This window comes from Bemisia tabaci, chromosome 3, assembly GCF_918797505.1.
Source record: "Bemisia tabaci chromosome 3, PGI_BMITA_v3".
Taxonomy (NCBI): Eukaryota; Metazoa; Arthropoda; class Insecta; order Hemiptera; family Aleyrodidae; genus Bemisia; species Bemisia tabaci.
In genome coordinates, this window is record NC_092795.1 from 40079698 (window position 1) to 40104309 (window position 24612).

General features: G+C 44.1%; 1 protein-coding gene across 1 annotated transcript in view; it reads right to left on the bottom strand.

Moving 5' to 3' along the window:
- Window positions 1-24612, bottom strand: part of Con (leucine rich repeat protein connectin) — a 123103-nt gene that overhangs the window by 73462 nt on the left and 25029 nt on the right. Inside the window, exons 2-4 of the mRNA XM_072298347.1 lie at window positions 23837-24320; window positions 22506-22893; window positions 20438-20754 (exon numbers count right to left, since the gene is read on the bottom strand). Coding sequence (XP_072154448.1) covers window positions 20438-20754; window positions 22506-22893; window positions 23837-24254 — 1123 coding nt within the window. The 5' untranslated portion in view covers window positions 24255-24320. The remainder of the gene's footprint in view (window positions 1-20437; window positions 20755-22505; window positions 22894-23836; window positions 24321-24612) is intronic.

The window sequence follows — 24612 nt, forward strand, 5'->3', positions numbered from 1 at the left end:
CTACTGAAAAATATTGACTCATATGTTAATCCAGGAAATGTCATTAAATGCTCGAACAGAGAGCCGAATAAATACCGTGTCTTCACCACGGGGCGTTTTTGTGTGATAATAGTGAGTATTCTTCTTCGAGAATCCTTAATAGGCCCCTTTGTGCGGGTAAATGCTGAAAGGCACTACCTCCTCTTCTTCTATACGATTAGAAGATATCCTATTAGAAGTTTGGCGCAGAAATGACGAAAAGTCCACATTTTCACACCGAAATCCAATTGAATTCAATGTAAATTTTAAAAATAGTTTGCTGCACGTATGCACACTGAACCCTACGAGGTTTCTAACTTTGGAAAATATTTCGGCCAACTTTATTAGTAGACCCTTGAAGGGGGAAAAAATAATAAATATGATGAAAAATAGGAAGTGGGAACAAAACTTTGATCCCTATGGCTAAGAACGACTCAGAACATACTATAGTTTCTTCCACCTTGCATTAATGAGATACACCCGTTTGTATTGGTTGCCCGACTGAACTTATAGACAGAGGTAACATAGCAATATAGACCTGCGACGTTCTTTCATCGGCTAAAATGACATCTAGGACACCCAGTTATTGTAAATATTGATGATATCCACAAGTGGAGAGGGTAGGCGGTATGAGCATCGAAGGTGAAGTTAGGAAAGCAGCGGGCCGATTATTGAAATTTAAACTACCCGATAAGACATCGAATTGCGATATATTGCATGATTAAGATAGGGCTATGTCTTGTCGTGTCGGGCTGACATAGTTTCAATAATCGCCCCGCTGGAGAAGATCGACAAATTTCCTTGAAGGTCGTTAGGAACGTTAGGGCTGGACGGAAAAATACATCCATCCATTCAACTTGACTTCGTAAGAACTCGTCGAGCAGTCTCAAGCGCCTCAAGTTAATGTTCATGGAAAACGTGGCACGAGCCAAAATCGTCACCGGAGATCAAAAAAGAATTCCGGGACGGAGGCAGTTTTACGCGGCTATGCAGCGGGGCATTTTTACAAGGGCGCAAAATATTTGGACATCAACATTTATCTTGGGTCCGGCGCGAGGCGACCGCATCTGGCACGGGCTGCGCGCGCGATCTTCTAAAGAGGAGCAAATGATTGGCGCGCTCATAAACGAGACGCGACGGATTATATTTTCGGGCGGCAAGCTCGGACACCAGACCAGCACAGTTACGGAGAAGAGATGTTTTCGGGCCGACAGTAACTAAGTGCCAGAGTGCGTCACGCGATGGATGCGCTCCGCGGCAAATTGCCCGGCCGCGATGATTGCACTTCTGCGTGCGGCCCACACCCTTGCCGAGTCTTCTCTCTCCTCAATAGTTAGCTCTCCCTTGATGTCCCTATTTTCTTAACTCTAAACTCTAGTTTCAATTGTCTAATCTTTATCTCTTTCGTCATTTTAGCCCCTCTTAGTATTGTAATTCTATTATTAATTCTAAAAAGTGGTGTGTATTATACTTTATTAGGTATAAATTAAAGAAGAATTTTATAAAGGATAATTTGTTCGCAGAAAATATCGACCTGAAACACCCGAGAATTACTGAGTTTTCCCGAGAATATAATGTACGTTTCATGACTAACCCGCCAGGCGCCCCTCACATGGGCGGTTTGTGGGAGTCAGCCGTCAAGTCCGCCAAATATCTCCTCAAGCGCGAGATCTACTTGCGTACTCTCCTGCGACCCGAATTCGAGACCCTCTGTTGCCGAGTTGAAGCGATTCTCAATTCGCGCCCCCTGTCACCCCGCTCATCCGATCCGAATGATTTGAATCCGTTAACCCCAGGGCATTTTTTGACTGGGCGACCCTTGCGTTGCATCGCTCAGCCGGCCCTAGACCCCAGAGAGTTCAACCGTGTCCAACATTGGTCGTTGGTGGAACTTATGACTCAAGACTTTTGGAAACGTTGGAGGGAAGAGTATCTGATTTCACTTCACTCCAGGAAAAAATGGTTCAAAGACCATCCTAACCTTGTCGTCGGAAAGATCGTAATCATCAATGATCTGGATGCCCCCCCCCCCCCAAGTCTGGAAAATGGGCAGAGTCGTTGCAGTTTTCCCGGGTCAGGACGGGGTGGTGCGTTGCGCTGAAGTAAGAACTACCAACGGCTCTGTTCTGAAACGACCCGTCCACCAATTGTTCCCGCTCCCCGAGCAGGAATAAGCGCATCAACTTTGAGTTTTCCGTCGTGCGCCCCCCCCCCCCTCGTTTCAAAACGACCCCCCTTTTTTTTTTCTTTCTTCCTTCGTGTACTTTTCCGATGTTTAGTTGCGTATTTTCCGTTAGGTAGTTGTTCGGATGTCTGTGTTTACCGCTTTTCCGGTTTTCTTTTCTCATGTTTAACGTATCTCTGTCCGTACTGTATTTTTGATTCCGTGTCCATTATGTTTGAAGTTCGTGAATTTTGCCGTCACGTCCGTAAGCCGTAACGCGGATTCTGAGTTCCTTGGATTCTTTCCTATTTTTTTCTGTAATCTTCGCATCTGTGTAAATGTTAACTTCAAGATCGTGCTTGGCTCACGTCCGCGTTCTCAAGTGCTTTTTTATTTGCTTTCTACTCCCCCCCCCCCCCCTTTTTTCGTTCCCCTCGCGTGTCTTTATTTGTCTAAGTCTGTTCTGTATCTTGATCGCTCGTCATTTCCCCGAGGGGAATGATAATTTTTCCGAAGAAGTAGTTCCAGGCAAAGTTCTGATTCCGTTTGATTGTTTATTTCAGGTTTGTTCCAAAAAGATGGATTCTAATTCTTCGCGCGCCTCTGGCTCTCGCCCGTTAGCTCCTCCCCCTGGTCTTCCGTCTGTCCCGCTCCGCCCCGCTCCCCCGTATCTTCCCCCTGACTTAGGTTTGACCCCCGATTTCTCTCGCCCCCCGCCCGGATTTGCCCCTTTCACCTCCGCCCCCGGTTTTCGCCCCTCAGCCCCCTCGTCTCAGGAGTCCCTCCAGCCCCCCCCCCGTCGTCCGTGCGGTTAATTCCAATTTTCCTCGTTCCGGACGGCGAGGGGGACTGGCGGGTACACCAGGGCCCCCCGTTCGCCTCCCCGGCGGTCCCGTCGGCGAGTCGGATGGGGATGCCTTCGGTTGCCGTCCCTTCCTTGGCCCCTTATGTTTCAACCGCCGCCCAGCCCTCCGTGATCCCCACGTCCGATTTTCAGCCGCCGTCGCCCCCCCCCCCCGTTGGATCCCAGCCCTCAGTTGCCCCTCCCTCCGTTGCCCAGCCCCCCGTGTTTCCCCCCTCAGTTTCACCGTTTGCCGTCGCCCCCCCCGTTGGTTCCCTACCCTCCGTGTGCCCCCCCTCCATCTCTCAGTTCTCCGTGTGCCCCCCCCCTCCTTCTCTCAGTCCTCCGTGTGCCCCCCTCCGTCTCTCAGTTCTCCGTCGCCCCCCCCGTCGTATCTCAGTCTTCCACCCCCGCCGCGCCCCCTCGTTATCGTCCTCCTCGCTCCTCCCGCTCCCGTAGTCTTCAGCCCCCCGCGAACCCTCCCTCCGCCCATCTCCCGTCAACCAGCCGCCCTCCCACCCTTCGTCCGTCGCAGTGTCCTCCCGGTCCCCCGCCGTTCTCTTGGGACTTCCCCTCGTCCTCTTCCGGGGTCTGTGCGGCCGGCGAGCAGGGGCCCGTCCCGGCCCCGCCTGAGGGGTGGTCGTTGTCGTCGGTCTCGTCCGAAGAAAACTGGACCGTCGGCAACTCCAGCGCCTTCAGTGTGGGGTCGGGGGGGACCGCTGTCCGCGAGCGGGAACGCGAGGCCGCACGTTCCCCGGGATTCTGGTCCGAGATCCCCCGACCCTTGGCGGTGGCCAGTCGTAGTCGGACGCCCTGGTGCACCCTGTGCCGACATTCGCACAGTGTGTTCGACTGCGGCTGGCTCACCGGCCTCTCTCCCGTAGGTCGCGTAGCTTACGTCCAGGAGTTGGGGCGCTGCCTCAACTGCCTGGGCGATCACCCCGTTGTCCTTTGCCAGAGCTCTCGGGACTGCCTGAAGTGTTTGGCGCTGGGGATGAGCGCGAGGCACCACACCCTCCTCCACGAGGGTCTGGGTCACCCTCCCGTCTCAGACCTGGCGCCCTTTCTGGCAGTCCCGACCTCTTCAGAGCCTTGCGAGTCCAGAGCCGTGCGCAAGCGGGCGTGCCCCGCCGAGGCCGGCGAGGGCGCGGCGCCCAAGGTGGCCCGTGCGCCCTGTGGCCGTCAGCGATTGCGGCGGCCGGCCACGCTCGCTCCCGGGTTCGCCCCGGGCAAGCGAGGGGTCCGCGCCCCCGGCGGCCGAGGCGGGGCCCGTCCCTGAGCAGTTCGCGGACGCTGTGCCGCGTCCGGAGTCCCCCGGTGTCCGCCCGGAGTTGCCGTCTCCCGTCCGACCGATCAGCCCTCCCGCCGCCCTTCCGTTCCCATATCGTCACATGGGGCCGGCGGTGAGGTTGATGTCGGCCTTCTTCGGGGTGCCGCCGGGTGGCGTCGCGCGCGACGCGGCGTCCGATGACGTCCTCAGGCTGGACTCCTCTGATCTGGAGGGGGAGGTGGACTGAGGCGGCGGCCCAGCCCCTGGATGTCCCGTCTTACGCTTTCCGTCGCAACCTGTTATCTGTGTTCCGTTCTTATCCGAAGGTAGTCGTGTATTTACTGTGTTTGTTGATTGCTCTTATGTAACCTGTGTTCCGTTTTTATCCGAAGGTAGTCGTGGATCTGATTTTTTTTATCTGCATTTTTCTTTATTTACCTATGTTCTGTTTTTATCCGATGGTAGTAGTGCATTTCTGTGTTTTGTGTCCGGAGAGTAGTGGTCTACGGACCGTTGAAAGAATTGTTTTCCGTCATCGCGCTGTGTCGATCAAACCCAAATTTACTGTCTCATCGCCTATCTTCCACGCTTTCACCGTTTTGTGCCTACCGGGCTGCCTCCTTCCGCCTTGAAGGACTCTTACCTCTCCTCGTCGATATTTTTCTGGTCTGAAAATTCTGGAGCCGCCTAGCTTTCAGTTTCCTTTTTTGGCTCGACCCTAGAGCCCTCCTTTTTGTCTCGACCATAGAGACCCTCCTCTTGTCTCGCTAGTGTTCTAGTGTTCTGCCTTTAGCGTTTAGTGTTTCAGAAAGGAAAAACTAAACACTAGAGACACTAGAGAACCGCTAGAGAAACGCTTGGGAACACGAGAACACTAGATAATCAGGTGCTATTCAAATGTTTAGGGCAGTAAACTATTTGATGTTGCTTCCGAAGTTAACAAAAATAAATAACTTCATGGTTATCGTTGCTTATGAAACGTAATGTCGTAACAAACTTGAGTGCATGGGATTAGCGATGTAAAATCTGGAGAGATGACTCTCGAAACATTGAGTTTATATAGAGGGAAGAAATCTGCTTGGTGTCACCGACCGAGCCCCCAGGGAAACATTACTTTTCACGACATCGCCAAATAATTCACGTCCTCAAAGGCGAACATGGTGTTCGTGATTATCACGCCAATATGAATGCGGTGTGTGCTATGTCTCATCAATTTTTCCACGCTTGGATTACTTCTGATGCAATTCTTGGTTCTTTCCTTGGATTTAAGTTACATTCCATCATACGGTTGATAGTATGATTTTCGTCTTGAAAATGAAATATTTACCTCGGAGTAAATAACTATTCTTAATATGTACGCTTATTATATAAAGTAGGAGGTAATGTCAAATTAAAGGTTTAGAACACTGGGAAAAAAAAAAAAAACACATTGGATCTAGAGTCCCGACTCATAAAAACGTCGACAAGAAAAAATACTCTTAATTCAATCAGATTTAAGCTTAAATCAAGAACCAAGCCTCTTAATTTAAGCAGATTTCCTTTTGATCTATGCTTGAATCTGATTGAATCATGAATATTATTTCTTGTCAGTGTTTTCAAGAGTCTGGACTCTAGATCCAGTGTGTGTGTTTTTCTTTTCTTCTTCTTCTTCTTCTTCTTTTTTTCCCAGTGAATCAGGCAGAAATGGGAGGATTGGCGGTTCAGAGAAGTTCTGCCTACTTACTTTTGTTCCTTCCAGCCTTAAAAATGTGTTCGACACCTGAAGAAGAAGCATGCCTCCGAAATGACCACTGTGTAATTTGACGGAAATCCACTGATAGTGGAGAAAAAGTGATCTATGGTAGGCTGTAATTATTCTTACGTAGGAAAAAAAACATAAATAATCAGGGTGTGTACTAAAACAGGCTGGCCGAAGATCAGTAGTTTTACAGTACTTTTTCAGTACATTCCCAAGGAATTCAGTACCTCCTCAACAAAAAAATTCAGTAATTTTTTAGTATCTCTATTTAACGAGATTCAAAAAAATTCAAAAATTTGAAATCCTCGCTCAAATCGCGACACAAATGACGAGAAATTCCGGACCTTCTTGCAGAATTTTCGCACTTTTTCAGGACTTACGGGCCGCCCTGCAAAATCAATACTATTTCCGTACTAGGCGGAGGTTCCGGACTTGGAGACACCATAATATAAATATCTCGCAGAATTGAATGGTAAAAACTAATGAACGAGGGAGTAAGAACTTCGTTAAAAGTCTTAATGAGGCTAAGAGTCTAAATAAATTAAAAGCGAGTCTAAAGATGCGGCCGACGAGAAAAGCCCCATGCGAATTTCGACGGATCGCGGAAGTCACTTGAACTACAGCTGCGGCAACTGTGGGTGGGGAGCCGTAAAGTGGTGGAAAGGTCGCGCCTGGCCCCATAAAAAAATGACGACGCAATTGTGTACTTATTTTTACAATCGGTCGTAAAATAAGCCCCGGTCGGCCCCGGGCGTCGTTTAGGGGCAATGTGTCTCGCCCTGACGGGTCAGAGTTGGGGGTGGGCGGGAACCCATCGGTCAAACGGTGGAAAAATGACGCATTGGTCCGATCCGGGCAAAGCGATACGGCGAGAGGTCGACCCATTTGATGGCTTTACGAGATTCGGTCGCTGAAAATAGTCAAAGGTTCCCTTGCCCTTGGGCGCGGTTCCTCTGCGCCCGCCAAACGTGCGGGTGCGGACTTCAGGAGAGAAGAGGTCAAAACTTTCCAGTGAAAAATCTGCCTTACCTCCGATTAAGTGGAGAGCCTCCCCTTGAGAGGTATCCTTAATCAGTGGCGTGGCGTGAATTGCGATACATCGATTGTTATGCCATTTAAACCTACGGTAAGGAATCGATTATTAGGGTGTTTGTTGCGAACACCCTGTTTATCGATCCTTTCCCGTAGGTTTAAATAGCATAAAAATCGATACACCGCAATTTACGCCACGCCACTGTTCTTAATACTAAGAGCCCCTCCGATGCATCTCCGATTCTCATTGAAGTTGCTTTCCAAGAAAAAAAAAAGCCGCACCGATGTTAGGCAAAAGGAGGAAATAAGGAGCAAGTGGAAAGAGAGAGTAAAGAGAGAAAAGGGAGAGGGCAAAAGAAGAATTAAAAAAATGTCATTAAATCTTGAATTTTTGTGATCGGCTCCTAATGCACCCGTAATTTTTATTGCCATAAATCCTTCCTCTATAAATGGGTAACAGGAAGGGTTCTTAGTAACAAAGATTCACAAAAAAGTCAAACGAATCTCTGTAAATATTTCTGTGTCGATTTTGGTATTATCGGGAAATTGAACAAGTCGAAGAACATTGTCAGTGATGAATATACATTATTTTCTCTAAGGAAAATGATTAGAGGTAGAACTCCATAAAACATACACTTCATATCTACTTTGCTAATTGTCGTTTTAAAATAACGCAGGAAACCGAATTGAATCGTTCAACTGCACCAGATGGGATGTGTTGTAATGGCTGACTGTTTGAATAAATATCCGTACATAATCTGATGTCCCAGGGTGGGATAGAAAACATTTTTTGGGGGGAAAAATCAAATTGTCATAGTGGGAAGAAGTTGTGTTTCCGCATCATTTCAAAGTAAACAATAGGGTTTTTATCCTGTAGCATTGTACGGAACGATGCTAACCGACGTGGTATGTAAGTTTTCTTCTTCTTGTTTTTTATTTATTTTAGAAATGTACCAAAATTACACAGGACGCATTTTATCATCGATTCAGAGCCAATTTCTAATCATTCCTTTTAAATGTAAATCGAGTGGATAAGATTTTCCGAGCGTAAATGGAAGGATTTCATCGGTAACTGAGGAAAGATTTCGGGAAGGAAAGATGTTGCATCTCAAAGTATCAGTCTTAGTCTGATAGTCAAGAGTGATCGAATTTTTGAATGCAATAAAATCTTATTGGATATTTTGGTGTTGATTTACGGAGAGAATATTGGGAATGCACCACTGTTCTTACGTTGTTGGTACTTACAGATCGGGGCACATCTGTATTGTTTTTCTCGTGGATGGAAAGATGACAGCCATGCAGATGGATGTATAAGTATGTAGTGTTAGGTACAAAATCCAAATGAGACATAAGTTTCTTCCCAACATGACCCAGCGTATTGGGACGTTGGATTTACTTTGGGAACCGTTGATTTTCCCAGGAATCATCATTTAATGGAGGAAAGTGTTTGAATTCAGCTGGGAAAATACATAATCAATTACTGGGCGAGGTCCTTGCTTCATTTTGACTGCAGACGTGGGGAATTTCCCTCTGAAAAATCTTAACTTACAACTTCTATATTGATACTAGAGATGTTATCTGAACATTGAATAATTTGTAATTTTTTTTTTATGACAACTTGTGTATCATGAATACTGTAAAGTTCTAATAACAACAGCAGAAAGGCTAACGTTGTTAAGCAGATGAAAAATCACAGGATTCTTCTGTGGCATATAAGAATATTCTTGTCTGGTTCATAAAGAGAGATGAGAATGATTTTACAGTAAAATAAAATTACCATTTGTACCATGAAGGAAGTAAAATAGGCGATGGTCCAACTCCATGGTAATACGATAGGGTGCGTTCCTAGCATAAATAGTGGTATTTGCTAACTGTAACCTTTTTTAGAGGCTCCATTTATTTTACTCCCGGGATAATTCGTTTCGAAGACACAGACACATCTAGAGACAGACAATTATTTTTCATCTTTGAAATCAAGATGTTGGTATCAAAGATATTTCATTTTCATAAGGAAATGAGATTTTATGTCTTTGCAGAAGGTTTTCACTGATAAGCAAAGTAATAGACTCGTTACAAAAGTTGTGATAGGATTTCTTTTCCCGTCACCCAATGATCATCTTCCGCTCCAAGGGAGTATATATTTCACAGCAACTTCATTACATGGATTGGTATCTTTCTTTCTCTAAATAACCAGTTCTTTTTTTTCTTCCAGAAACATTGGACGCAATCAAATTAAATGACCTCAAAATTGAGAAACAGAAGATGGAAAAAATTGGCCTCCGGCCAATTTATGCGCGGCGCTTCGCGCCGGCATTTGGGGGGCTTCGCCCCCCCATCCGCTTAGCGGATTGGTGCGGAGACCGCACGGGACTTTCTCGCTCGAGCCGGCGCTTCGCGCCGGCATAGACACTTTTACTGGAATATTTAGAAAAATACTGCCAATTTTACAAAATCATAAAGTTTGATCGGAATTTTGATCACAGGATAATAGTTATGAAATTTTTATTCAAACCACTGAACTTTATTGTAAATGTCTTCGCGATATGTGATGAATTCATATATTCGGACTCGACTTGTTGATTTTATGAGGCATCTTCAATTAAATATGTAATTGATTAACAAAGTCTCCTGTCAAAGATGGCGATCCGTAAAAATCTTAGCTTTTCTACGATTCATTAGGATCCATTAGATTCATTGACATCATACTTCAGATACGATTTTATATTATAATCTCTCCTTAAGCACGGTCAAAAGCCATCAAATATCTACTTGAATGGGTAGAATGACTATTCGATGTTCAAATAGTCTTAAAACTAAACGGTTTTCGCTTAGCATCTCCCAAATTTTAAATTTGGCGGGCGAATCTACCTGCTGGAAGGTTCACCACTTGCCCGCCAGGAGCGCCATCTCCTTACCGCGTATTCCCGTAATTCAAAGCGAAAACAATAGAGAGCGCTGCGCGCGATCTCCTTGCTGCTGTCGACAAACGTCAACAAACAGGTTATAACAATTATAACCTCCTTTATTAACAAGCATTAAATCAGTCATATTTGTGCCGAATTATTATATTATATTTGTGCTTAGTACCTCGTAAAAAGGAACCGCAAAAGATGGAATCTGCCGGGATTCTAAATTCATTAACAACAAACATATTAGTTTTTAATAAAGATCTAAGTGTCAGTTCTTGGCGTTAGCTTGATGATTCATTGTACCTTTGTAATGTGAGTATGTACCTAATTAGTTGTCTAATTTTGCTTTGTGTATACCTACGGAGTAATTTTGGAAATAGTATATGATGCATTATATAATGCATTTGAATTCCTAGGTTTCACCTGACTCAAAGCGTTTGCTGCTATTATCTAGAAGCGTTCCGACTCATTTATCAGAGAATTGAGCGTCTCCTATCGGCCCCTCTGCAATTATGAGATTAGTCCAAGAATCCTTTAGGAACTTAAATTAATGACTCAGATGGTGCTTTTGAGCCAACTTTCAAAGAATTAAAGGCATTTTTTTCAAAATCTACAGTCCATGAGCTCTCCGTGTGACCGAAGTGCTCTCCTCGCTATATGACGCGCAACCCTTCAATTTTTAGTTTAGTCCAAAGACCTCATAGGAACTTACATTATTGAACCAGGTGGTGCTCTTATGCCAACTTTCGAAGAAATGAAAGGCATTTTTTTTCAAATTTACAGTCTTTGAAAATGAGTTGTTTGTGGAATGTCGCGGAGCAAAGTGCCCTACTTTTGGGCCTCGTAATCCCTTGAATTTTGAGTTTAGTCCAAAGATCTTTTAGGATCTTAAATTAATGACCCAGGTGATGTGCTTGATGCCCAATTTTAAAGAATTAAAGGCATTTTTTAAAATTTACAGTCCCTCAAAATGAGCTTTCCGTGTGATTTTGCTAAAAATGGACAATTGAGCGTAGCCCCCCCAAATTTTAGCGTACCTCAAAATCGTTGGACGTGCATAAGGAGACCATAGATATGGTGTCCTGTGCCAATTTTGAATGAAATCGAACAGATAGATTCTGAGATATCGCTGTACACAGATTTGGGGGACGCCACACGGACGGACACACATTTTTTCAAGTATGGTTATTTTTACTCCTGGGACCTTCAAACGTCTAGAAATGATGAAATTTCAACTTTTTTTTTTTTTTTTCTTCTTGGAGGATGACAATACTTCCTCTCTACCCTATGGGAGCGAGAAAGTAAAAAGCCCAAAAGATGGCAGCATTCAGGATCAAGTAAACAGGGCCCATTTGTAGAGGTGTTCTGGGTTCGAACTATCGACGGGCAGTTTAAAACGGGAATCATAGTTTAAGCAGCCCTTTGGACTGTTTGAGAGACGCGTCGCTTACAACTTCCGAGGTCTCTCCTATCAGTCCTGTCACACGTCAGTCGTTTTGCCGGAATTTCGTTCGACGACGTGAGTTCTACGGTAAACAATTCAACGCAACTTAAAAATTCATGGTGAAGGGGATGCTAGAGTGATGTCCATCTCCTCTCCTGGAAACTGAAACACACGGAGGGTCATTTGGACGTATTTCTGCCAGACGGAACCGTGTGCATCATGACGTGAGCCCTGTTATGCATATACTCTCCTGAGTCTCAGGGCTCATGTCTTAATGCACATAGTTCCGTTTGGTAGAAATACGTCCAATTGGTTCTTAATTACAGTGGACTCTCGATAATTCGAACCTCGATAATTCGAACCTCGATACTTCGAAAACCTCGTTAATTCGAAGGAAAGTCTGTTTCCCTTGAAAATCTCTCGATAGTTCGAAGAAAATCAATGTATTTTTCTCCCCTCGTTATTTCGAAATTTTTAAGCTGGCGCGGCCCTCTATAATTCGAAATTGCGACGAAAATTCTCTCTGTAATTCGAAGTGTGGGAAGTAAATATGGTCCTCCCTCTATAATTCGAAATAAGATGGTACATTCCCTCTACAATTCGAAGTCAACTGTTCATGTACCTGGGTGTCCGAAAGCGCTGATAGGATTGTCAACATGTAAACAAGTTCCGTGAGTCTCCCCGCGAAACGCTTGATCAGCTGATTAGTAAGCAGCTGATTAAATATAAATAATTAATGATTAATAATAACTTAGTGTAATTTTTACTTCAGTAAAGAAATAAACTGATATTTTTGGTTATTTTTGGCGTAAATCCGTCCATTTGCCCCTCTATATTCGAACCTCTCTAATTCGAAATTTTTCCACGTGGAATCTCTTTAATTCGAACTCTCTTTATTTCGAAACCTCCCTAATTCGAATAAAAAGCCGATTCCCTTCAATTTCGAATTATCGAGAGTCCACTGTATTTTCCTTGAAAATAGATGGTCAACCAATTCGTCTGGCTTGGCCGGGCTTGAAAGGTAACCTCCAGTGGGCTGGGCTGATTGTTGAAATTGACAGACAAACCAATAAACAAAGAAAATATAAGGAGTGTGAAGCGACCCTATTGGTAAGTTGTCTGCGTTCTGCAGAAAAAACCAAACCAAATTAAATACCAAAACCCCTGTAAAAGCAACGTGCAACACCCAAACTTGAATTTCAAATACCTCCGATAGTCGCAAAAAGTCGCAAGATCTTGTTGGTAGAATTGAAGTTGGATATCCGAGGATTAAGAAAATGTCAACCACCCAGAGCATTTTGTGAATCAAGCGAGAAATCTTCATTTGAAGTTGAAGTATATTTCCCGTGTAGATTTCTTATGGACCAGTGATTCTCGACCCGTTTCCCGCCCACTTTCTACCCAAATTTGAAGTGGTTTTGAGCGAAAAATTTGAAAATGAACCATCTTTGTGAGTCAGAAGTAACTTTAAGATGACGAACTCCAAAAAAAATATTTAGATGTCGAGTTGTGATTTTTTTTTTATTTTTGTCCACGGAGAGCCGCACTGTGAGCAGGTCAAATGAAGGACCTCGATCTATAAATTACACGAAAAGCTTCAATGATGAGGGCCGTTCGTTAGGTTGTGGATGAACAGGTTCATGAATCGATTTGCAAGACTATTTTCCGTCAGTTGACCGCTCCAGGAGACGGACGATACAAAGCATGCATCGTAATTGCGAGCCGAATATACCCAAGGCACGTAAAATCGAGCGATACCGAGGAAAATGACAGGGCGGAAGTGTTAGCCTCCGAACCCTGCCTGCATTGCATTGGCGCGGAGTGGCGATGGAGAATAGGCGCATTTCCAAGGAGAAAGAGCAAAGCCCAAGCGAGAATAATAGCAATACGTAGACAGAATCCGAAGAAAATGGGAAGAAAAGAGGGGATGCACATGCATAGAGTAAAGGATGGACATTTGCCCTGCTTTTTCCCCTTGTGAACTTAATATTCGAAAATCAAAAAATAATTCCTCAGACTACGTTAGCTGTGGATAGAGTAACCTAGGAGCTCCAGCCGAAGGTTTAAAAATCTCTCATTTCCTGAGAGTTAAAATATAGCAATTTCCAATTTGTTCGTCTTTCGGTGATACAAGAGACAGCACCTTTCATTAGTCTGATTGAGAGAGAAACCTAACACGCAATTTGTCCTGAAGCGGTGCGGCGCAGAGAGCAATGATGACGAAGACTTGAGATGAAAAGGAGAAGCCCCCGGCCTGTCGGTCAGCATGAAGCACATATTAGCGCCTACAAGACTCCATGAATACTTCACGCATTGCGTCAAACGTAGTATGGTCAGCAGTGGTTGGCGTGAAACGCACAGCGCCTACAAGACTGCATGAATACTTCACGCATTGCGTCAAAAACAGTGCGGTCAGCAGCTCTCGGCGTGAAACGCACAGTGCCTCGTACAAGACTGACACACACTTCACGCCGGATACTTCGCGAAATGCGCCGATTACAGTGCGGTCGGCGCGGTGGCGGAGATTAAACTTATTAAACCATGTTTATTCTTCCATGTTTCTTTCGTTCATTTCTTATAAATTAAAGGCCTTAGGGTCCACACAGAGATAGGTTTACGGAACTTAACTTTAGCGCAAAGTTCCGATAACTTTTGCTAGTGTTGACAGGGCCTCCCTCGTTGATCCGATCGAAGTACGCGATAATGATGACAACTACAGTCGCTGTTGGGTAGATTGCAAGTCCACTGCCAGAGGCAAGCCAACACAGTCAGCTTCAGAGAATGAAGAAAGAGGAATCGGTAAAAGGAAAAAAAATGCCTAGAAATCTAAGCCCCCTACAAGATATTTCCACAGCAATAGGGCAAACGAAGAAAGTCTGTCAATCAGTCCATGAGAAGGAAAACGATCAATCCAAAGCCAAATAACGCAGAACCCCGAACCCAAACTCACAGTCCGAGCCTTTTAGGGCTGTCATATTTTGAAAGAGTTAATAATAATGCAAACGCAGATGAAATAGACGAGTCATGTGACACATTTGACACTATGATCCGGAATAACCGAAGAAACAACTATTATTGCATCTTCAGAGGAGGATTCTACAGATGATACCCAAGATAAGACTGAAAGAGATAGTGGAGGCGTTATAGATGAAGGAGATAGTAGACACGTCAGAGATGAAAGAGACGTTGTTGAAGAAGATGAGAATGATAATCCGTTCTCAAAATGTAGCCTCCTACCAGACGCCAAGTATAAAGCTCGTGCATACTCTGCACCCATTCATGAGGTTATAATCTTGCCAGATGCATGTGTATTCTTTCAAGACAGGTGGCTGTTTTGGAATTGAAAATTTTAACTTTGGAAGAAATGCTCAAAAATCGGGCCTCTGTTGCTTCCGACCCACTATCAACTACCTTTGGTGCCTTGAAAGAAGGAGACTTTCCTATTCGTGGCGTGCAAGAGCTGACGGAATAATTTATCAGAATGCTTAAATTCGAACCTTGTCTAATGATCCATTTTGGAGTCTTCGGTCCCTAGTTTACTGACGGCAAAAACAGTGACGCCTTCGTCCTGAAATCGCAAATAAGATCCTCGACAAATGAATTTGCGAGCATGACAGAATAATGATGGAGTCATGGTCGTAGATAAAAAGTTCCGAGACTGCTTAGAGCTTCAAGAGGAAGTAGATCTCATACCCAAAATGCTCAATTTTAAAAATAGTCGGCAGAAACACACCAGCTGTCAAGGAGGCTGTTCAGTTAAGATTTGCCAAGACGGTAAGATAGGTAATGGAAGCTGCGAACGGAGTCATAAAGACATATTTAAGGATCTCACGCATATTATACCCGATTTCTCTATGTGGGTAATCACACCGAAAATGTTTGTGCCATCTGCCATCATAAATGCTTTTCGACCTCCTAAAACCATAGACGGTGGCGGGAGTACGGAGATCATACCTCAAAGAACGCTAACACAGGAGGAAAACCCGCTTGGATCTAGAGACCAGACTCTTCAAAAAACATCAAAAAGAAAAAGTACTCTTGATTCAATCAGAATCTAGCTTAAATCAAGAAGCAAGCCTCTTAATTTAAGCGGATTTCGTTTTGATTTAAGCCAAAATCCGATTGAATCAAGAGTATTTTTTCTTTTCAATGTTTTCAAGAGTATGGACTCTAGATCTAATGAGTTTTTTTTCCAGTGTAGTGCGAAAAGACTGGGCAAAAAGACGGTCATTAAGTTCGAGGTAGACGCGGAGGCTGTCGCAAATTTTCCATGCCTGAACAACATTTGAGCCTTTCAACATTGACTGAATAGAATTACTTTCGGTATTTACCAACTGGAACAGGCTATGTAATAAGTACGGGAGAACGCCCATTTATACAAGTTTTAATGTAAAGTATACACCCAGAGAGAATATGCTGACATCATCAGCGTCAAAATCCAAAGTCGGCACAGGAAATAGAAAATATACACGCTCCGGAATAAATACATGTGACATTTCTCTGCATCTGCCGTCGGGCAAGGGTAAGTCGGTAGATACACTGCCGCGCTGAGGAAGAACGCCGTATAAACATTCGAGAGTTGCGAAATTTCCTTCATTAAAATGTTTATTTTGGAGGAAAGTTATGAATATTCATCCATAAAATTTTCAGGAATTTTGGTGAAATTGGGAGCGATATTATCTGAAGAATTGGAAGAGAAATATTCATAAGTTTATCAGGAAATTCGTGTTTTATCAATCGAAATGTGGCAACGCCGGGAAGCTCATAAAGCGTTTTTCCTTAGCACGGCAGTACTACCAATGTAAAGTTGATGCTCGGGATGCAGGATGCTGCGGTCTTCGTTACTTGATTTCATGTGGCGAAAAGACCTTTGAGATGAATATGTATGTGCCTCTTTAATTCTTGTGTTTGTTTTGTGTCGCAGTTACTCATCCTGAACTCTCGGTAGATAATTTTACATTCCGAAAAGAGCCCATTGCGGTCATTCTAATGTGTAACGCATGAAAGTAAGAGGATGACAACTATCAGACCAATATGAGCATTGTCTCATAGGCGCCAACATTAACTGCGCTGGCTGGATTAGAGGAGAAAATGAAAATGAAGAAGACGTGAAAACAGTGAAGTTTTTTGGTCCACGTCCTGAAGCGTTGAAAGCTCAGTCTCAATCCGCTCAGAATAGGGGAAGATATTTCGCGGGTTTATATCTGAGATGCGTAAACTTTTTATCTATGGCATATTAGAAGAAGAGGTGTTTTTGTCTTCTCATCAGATTTAATGAGGGGGCGAATTCACAGTTTTTGTACTTTTTGGCGACAAAGCATGAGCTGCGAATTTATTTTAAACCGAGTGCGTTTGTCGATTTCTCTGCAGTGTTAGTCCGTGAGTCTCGGTAAAGGGGTAAGAAGTTTTCAAATTTCCATTATTGATTACCAAACGTCGTTCAAAAAAAGTAAATTAAGTGACGAAAGTCTGAGTTTTCTAATTTGATCGATTTAAGTCTTATTTAATTACCGTATTGCTAAGCAACATGACTCTCAATCAGCCTCTGCCTAAGTCTAAAACTCGGAAATAAATGAAGTATCGTTTCACCGGAACAGGAGAAAAACAATTCTTTCATCACCAGCCCAAAGGCGACAGATGTTCATACTCACAATAGTTATGTTTATAAAAAAAGAACCGATGCCTAAAACCTACTAGCTCAAGGTTCAATGCAATAAAAGAGGTGAACACTGAAAAAACGCGATTTGTGGGCGATTTCGGGCGTAAGAAAGGTATGGAGAAAAATTCTTCGATTTTCATCTTTGGCACATAAGATTGACATGGGCCATACTCACGTATGTTAAGCCACCGAGTATTCGATACAACTTATTCGAAACACGTGACCTGTCAGCTTTGGGTTGGCACGAAATCTTAGCTGGACTTCCGAAAGACGCAAATTATCGGTGATTATTAGCTCAAAACCAGGGGCTGGTCATCAGGCCACAGATTACAATGAGTAAAAGGTGGGACCAAAAGTTCTGGACACAGTAAATAAATATACACATGATTCATATAAATATGAATAGAAAAAAACCTCCAATAGTGCGTGGATAAAAAAAGGAGCTTTTAATTAATGTTCATTACAGGCACACTAGATGGAGACAATAACACTTATAATTACGAGAGGTGAGCGTTTAACGTTTTGAGGTTGGTCCTTGAAGCTATTACGTTAGGTCTGTTGACCTATAAAAATGTTAACGATGGATCTTAAATTCTGGGAATGGTAAATGACAAGTGAATTGACAGCAATGAAATATTACCGTCTGGTAAGGCTTGTCATTTTTTTAATAGTGATGAAATTTAAGGGGACTTCAAAAACAACGTTGCCAGATGGCCACATTGCCACAAACTTAGACGGCGAAAATCATAAGCTATTTTGAAACATTAATCGAAGATATTATCAAATGATCAGCTGCGCTGATTCGTCAACACAAAGGGGAATCCTTGTGAACCATGGTCGCGGTTCTATGCCTCGTTCTAGTCGTATTTTCCCTTCGTATTTATTTAATCAAGAAGCATTACATTGAAGTTCTGAAGATATTTAAAACACTTTTTCTAGAGTGTTAATCATTTAAGACTCCAAGTCTTTTCGTAGTCTAGAAACTTAGAAGTCCTTCCACTATCCGAAAGTATGTCGATTTGGTTGATACCTTTTCCATACTTAATAACGCGGATTGATATTTCGTTCATTCTCTCAGTTTTTTTCTTGTGAAGTTCACAAGAAGCTTTAATTATCATGGAAATTACGAATAACGAATTTTTGTGAATTATTTGTAGCCCCAACACGCAACCGAAAGAAGAGACGATTTATTCTTTTCCGCACTGGCGACTCGACAAATTACGATTACATCATCACCCCCTCCGATAAAAATAGAGCTAATAAAAATTCAGTTCCTCGAGAACTCATTATTGAAAACGTCGACGGTCCGGTTCAAAAGCGTGGGATGAAAAAGTGCACGTGGTTCCGGGACTGTTGCTTCCCTCGCCTCGCGGTGGCAACGTGTGAGTCGTAAAACGGCGTCGCTGCAGGGTGGGAGGTCATTGCGCTTATTAAGTGCGTCGCCTAATACCGAGCTTAATAACGAGTTCGCAAGGGTCTGGCAGAAAGAGCTTCAACGAGTTTAGGGCGGTTTATGACTTTTTTCCCAGAGTTTAAGTGCCTGGATCGTGCGGGGTCAACAGCGTTTACCGGGTGACGTCCATCTTCATCTGAGCATATTCGAAAGCTTACGATAAAATGTATAGATTGACATCTTTGATGAATGACAGGTGTGTAACTTGGAGTGGACCCTTGCAAATTTCAGATAGAGCAGGAGGAAGAATTAGTTAAAATGGCAAATGGGTCAAAAATCACGGTGAGCGCACCGGAAAGTCTGAAATACACCTTGTGGAACCGTTATTTCCTTCTACTTATTAAAGTCATAAACATAGCGTTTTTTCCAAAATTATATAAATGACATGAGCCTCTCGTGCAGTTTATACATACGTATAAATCAAAATATGTTGGAAAGTACATCTTGAAGCCTAAATTTGGTTCTAGGGAAGACATAGGGGTGTCGTGGGAGCACAAGAGTTAAAGGAACCCTAGGAAATCGAAGTCCACCTTCACGATGTTTTTTTTTGTTTTTTCACACTCTGGTATGCTTCCTACTCTTCATTTGTCTTGGAATTTTGCAAATAATTGATGTAGGGTGCTCTCAGCCTTGATAATAATTGTAAGGATTGAATTGTTCATATGTTTAGGTTGAAATATAATCCATAATTACAAAAAAAATGTGGGCAAAAACGGTTCCAAGGTGGAATGCACGTTCCGCACGTGTTTCGTGCAGCGGTGAAACCCTTCCTTTAAGCCGGCGAAAGTTCGTGTACGTGGAAACAAGTTCAGCAGAAGTAAATCTCAGAAAAAAATTATTCTATGCAAAATGCATAAAACTCGATAAAGAAGGGCATAAAGATCTTTGGAACCACGCGCAGCCATGCAACGCGAGTTATTGCGTGGCACCACACAATCCAAGCCTTGCCACAATTCTTCAATGGTTGAAGAGAGCGAGTATTTGATGGACTGGGCCCCCGGGAAAAAGCTCGGAAAAACGAAGTCAGGCACCGAAGAGAACAAAATCAATCGCAGAAGATGAGTTACCCGGTGAGCGTTGAAAAAGCGTCCTCTTAAATGATGTAGTGTACATGAGAGAGACCCCTTTGATCTACCGTGCGAATACACGCAGTTGATACAAAAGGGTGGATGTGCGGAAGCGAGGGAGGCCTGACCCCTTTCCTCCTTAAAAATCTACTTCGCCCCCCGCAGAAAATACGAGGGATTTTGCGTGATGCGTGACATAGCTTTGATTTTAATAAGTATAGACTAAAATTGCGCAACTACTTACTCAATTTTTCCACACTTTTCCAAGGATATCCTCCAAACCCCTCCTCGGAGCTAACTCAATAGGAAGCGACAATACTAAATCGCCATAAAATAAAGAACTAAGGCCGCAAAAACATATGGAAAAAAAAAAAAAAAACCCAGGACGTCTCGCAGTATTACTACTTGCTTTTCGACCGGAAAAAAAGGAAACTTAAAAAAGAACAAAACTGAGTATCACAACAACAGCAATGAGACTCAGTTTTGTTTCTTTTTAAGTTTCCTTCACGGCAAAAAATAGGGCAGTCGACATAATCAGCGGCTAGTTAAAAATGCGCCAGCTACCGTGCTGTAGTTACGATAATACCGCGGTGGAGGTCACAACTAACCCGGTAGTTACATCAACAACCGATTAACAATGCAGTTGTAATACTACGTAACGTCCTGGGTTTTTTATTTTATGTTTTTGTTTAAGTTGACTCAGCACTTCGGAGCTGATGGAGTTTCCAAGACCCTCCCCGCTGGAGCGTTTTTTCTGCCCCCCCCCCCCCCCCCCCCCCCCCGTATGACCACCATAAAGCGCTCCTAAAGTTCCCCAATATTGAAGCAGCAAAGAGACTCACCTTCGATGAAAAAGTACGAGGTGTTAAGCTTCAGATTCTCCACGAAGGGATGGAGCGTGCTGTAGGTGAGCGTGCGCAGGTGGTTGTTGCGCAAGTCGATGATGCGCAACTTGCGGACGTCTTCGAAGACGCCCGGGTCCAGGTTCCGGATTAGGTTGTTGGCCAGGTTCAGCCGCGTCAGAAGCTTCGTCCCCTCGAACGCCTCGCTGTTCACGTGCACTATCTTGTTCTCGTCGAGAATGAGTTCGTCCAGGTTCGGCATCTCTGCGAACACTTCTGGGCCGAGCTCGGCGAGCATGTTCGAGTGCAGGTCCAGCCTGAGAACATCAGACAGGAAGGACCACGAGGTAAAATCGACCGCGACAGGAGGACTCTTGCAGGATAAGAATGAGGCAAACGAGAGGAATATTTACGGTAGAAAATGACTCAAACATCACGATGAGCACACCAGAGAAGTCTCATCGGGTAAACCCTGAGACAAGAGCCCCTATACTATTATCTTGACCATGGTGGAAGCTTTTATTTTCGGGAATTCAGCATGCTAATGTTGACTTACCTACATACTTGATGTTCAACAACGTGTTGGCAGTTTCGTTTTTCAAACGAGCCGAAAATGGCCGAAGTCTGGGAAACTTGTTTGGCTCATGACGTCACCCAAAGTTCATCATCCACCATGAAAAAAGGTCAAAAGTCGAAATTAGGGTGATGACTGTTGCTCTCTTATCATTGTCCATACGGAATTGTTGAGTCCCCGAAAGTAATAGATTCCACCTGTCTCCACTTGGCCAGTGGAGGGTCTCTAGTCTCTGGGTCAGCCCGAGCCGAAACGTATCTAGTGTTTAAAATCCCGTTGGTTGATAACTTGCTATTCAAAAGAATCGATTGAATTATTCCTATTTCCATTGGAAAAGTTTTAATAAGTATTAGAAACCGATGATGTTGAGAGAACTAGGCTACAACAATAAATTACGGGAGGCTTGGTTTTCTCCTCGCTGTCCCAAAACAATAAATGTTCGAGTGCATTTGGACCTTCAAGATGCTTTTTCTTCGGCACCAACCCAGCTTTAGACCAGCAGGTGGATTTCGGACTTACTTCATGTGCTCATAGTTGTTTCCATGTGATTTAAATTGTAATTAGTCTATTAACTTGGCTGGATCTCTTGCATGCGACATACCCATTGTTATTAAATCGTCCACCAATGGGCATAAAGTCGTCTCTCTGACGTAAGGGTCGGTGTCCCACATGAGCCCCGGAAAACAAAAGAGTCATACGTGAGAAAATAGGGCTTGTGAGGGATTCGCGATATGCCCTAACGTCATAGGAACGACGAGGTGCATTCAGTTCATTCATCGATATTCAGCTACATGGATATTTGAAACTGAAACTTCAGCTGTAAACTTATTCAGACGAATGTTGAAATGAAACGAAATTGTTTGACTCGATTATTAAACAGGCCAACGAAAAGTATAAAACGGAAATTAGTCAAAAGTGCGAGATAACATGCACATTAAAAACAATTATATCAGTATCAACAGATTCAGCCAAAAATGTACATGCTTATAAGCCCATTTTACCAATTTCAGAGACTTCTTGCATCCGGTTTTCGTGTTTTCCTCTTTGATCCATATGACGTAAAATTATTAGTTCACGCTACTGATGTGAAAAAGGACTGCGTTTAGCAGAAAGGAACCAAGCCACATCAGCTATTGCCAAATTCAACTAGGTACTTTAATGTTTTACGAGAGAACGTTTAAGTGAAATTGGACCGCGTTCAGCAGAAAGGAACCAAGCCACATCAGCTATTGCCAAATTCAACTAGGTACTTTAATGTTTTACAAGAGAACGTTTGTGCGGATTCCTTTGAAAATTTTGAGGAATTTGCGTCTTGCTATGCAGAAAATTCACTGATATTTGCACCAAAATCCGCACGATCAGTTTTAGGTAAAAAATTAAATTGCCCAGTTAAATTTGGCAATGGCTGATGTGGCTTGGTTCCTTACTGCTTAACGCGGTCCGATTAATGCTTCCCACTTGGAGGAGGAATGAGATTATAAAAATGGGAATAACCTTTTGAGATTTACGAGTCCTTTGAAGGCCTCCCTGGTGAGGTGGGAGATTCGGTTCTGGTAGAGTTCGAGCTCCTCGAGGTTCTCGAGGTAGGCGAAGGCGCCCTCGTGGATGACGCTGATGTTGTTGCGGTCGATGTAGAGCTTGCGGAGAGACGGCAAGTTGACGAAGACGAATTTGCCGATCTCCTGGATCCGGTTCTCGCCCAGGGTGATGACGATGAGCTCCGGGAGGTTGGCCACCGAGAACTCCTCCAAGCGCATGATCTCGTTGCGCGCTAGTGACAGGTCCTGCAACTGCGTCAGGTTGGCGAACGCAAACTTGGGTAGCACGTCGATGTTTCCGTACAGTATCTCCAGGACCTTCAGCTTCTTCAAATGTCGGATACCTGTCGACAAAGGGATGCAGTCACAATGGGCTACTTGGTAAGAGTGGGTATGTTTGTTTGTCTTTTTTTCCCATTCAAGTAGCCCACAAGGGCTAATCTTGCGTTTAAAGTCCCATCCACCCTCCGTTCCTACTGAACCAGTCCCAGGCAACCATTGTAGCCTAGGAACAGAATCAACTTTCACTCCAAATGCAGGTACAGTTCAAGAAAGAAGAACATATACAGATAAAACTAAAAAAACGCACTTTTACACCGAAAGGAATGACAAAACAGTCAAAGTTGGAACAAACAACATTGTAGATGGAAGCAAAGCCTTCGAACTAACTGATCCAGAAACAAACTCTGTTTAAGGCGTACATAATTCGGACCAACTTCGCCTTCTCTGTGAGTAGATTTCAATCGGCGTGAAACTTACAGTGCAGTGACAGTCTCTGCTTTAAAATAACTTATGTCGAGTCTGAAACTGGCAACCAGTCCTTTTTTCAAATTTTTTTCTTACATTCCGTGTGGGGAGAGGGTTTCAAAGACTCTGTCTGGCTAAACAAAATCCTTACAAGTATTCTACAACAAGGAATGTCTTTAATGAAAAGAGTGGACTGTTGGTAAGCAAAATTCCACACTGAAAGTAAAGGCTCCGGCTGTAGAGACCATACTTGCAGGCTCAACGGCCGAAAGTTCCAGGTGTGCCAGCCGTTGCTCCGACCGCTGAATTCAGAATCGCTGAGGAAGCTAACGGCTCCAGAATCTGGAGGTTTCAACCTCTGAGCCCGAAACGGACGGCATATCTATATGGCCCGTAAGCACTACTTATACAGCCGGAGGTTTTATTCAGTACATCGAACATTTCCTATGTTCTAGAGATTAGAGTAAACATTGAGACAGTAGTGGTAGCAGGAACCTTAGGGAGCCACGTCACTAAGGGATAGTTGCAAAGGAGTCTCACCTTTGGTAGGTATGTAGTTGAGTATGCGGGAGTTATTCGCTCGGATGAGAACGTCCAGCTGCAGGATGTTTTCTTGGGACTTGAAGGCGTCCCAGATGCGAGAGTCGGGCTTCTCGCCCTCGTTGAACAACCAACAGGTCGCCGAGGACGCGTTGAGCGGCTCCCTGGCGTCGCAGTTGCAGTAGATGTTGAGCGTCCGGAGCACCGCGTGCGAGACGAGGTCGCAGACGTTGAGCTGCTCCAGGCTCGGACCGGGCTCCTTGGGGAGGGCGCTACCCCCCGCCCCCTGGACCCCACCCCCCAGGAGCCGCCCCCCGGCCCCGTAGTCGCGCCCTCTTTTTCTTTCCGCACGCCCGAGAGTGCAGCTCAACAGGACGAGGAGTGCCAGCGGCTTCCATGACTCCCAAGAATGGAGCATTGTGAGGCGGCATAAAGTGTCGGCGGCCTTTGCTCAACACGCCAAGAAAATCCCACGCTCGGTCACCTGCAACAAATATTCAGGTCGTGTAAGACGATTTCAGGCACGGTCAAACAAGTTGTAAAAGTAGGTAAACACAGGATACGTTGATCAAGTATCATGGGTCTCATTAAGTTTCTCAAAAAAGAGAAAGATGATAACTGGTCAATAATTTTTCGAGCATTTACTCACTGCCCAAAAGCATTTTTCAACGGAAAAATTGCGATGCATCAGGGAGGCTTGAGGTTAGATTAGATGTTCGAAGTTTGATGGTGATGGTCCGATGGTCCCAGTCCAAAGCACGTGCACGTTCGTTTTC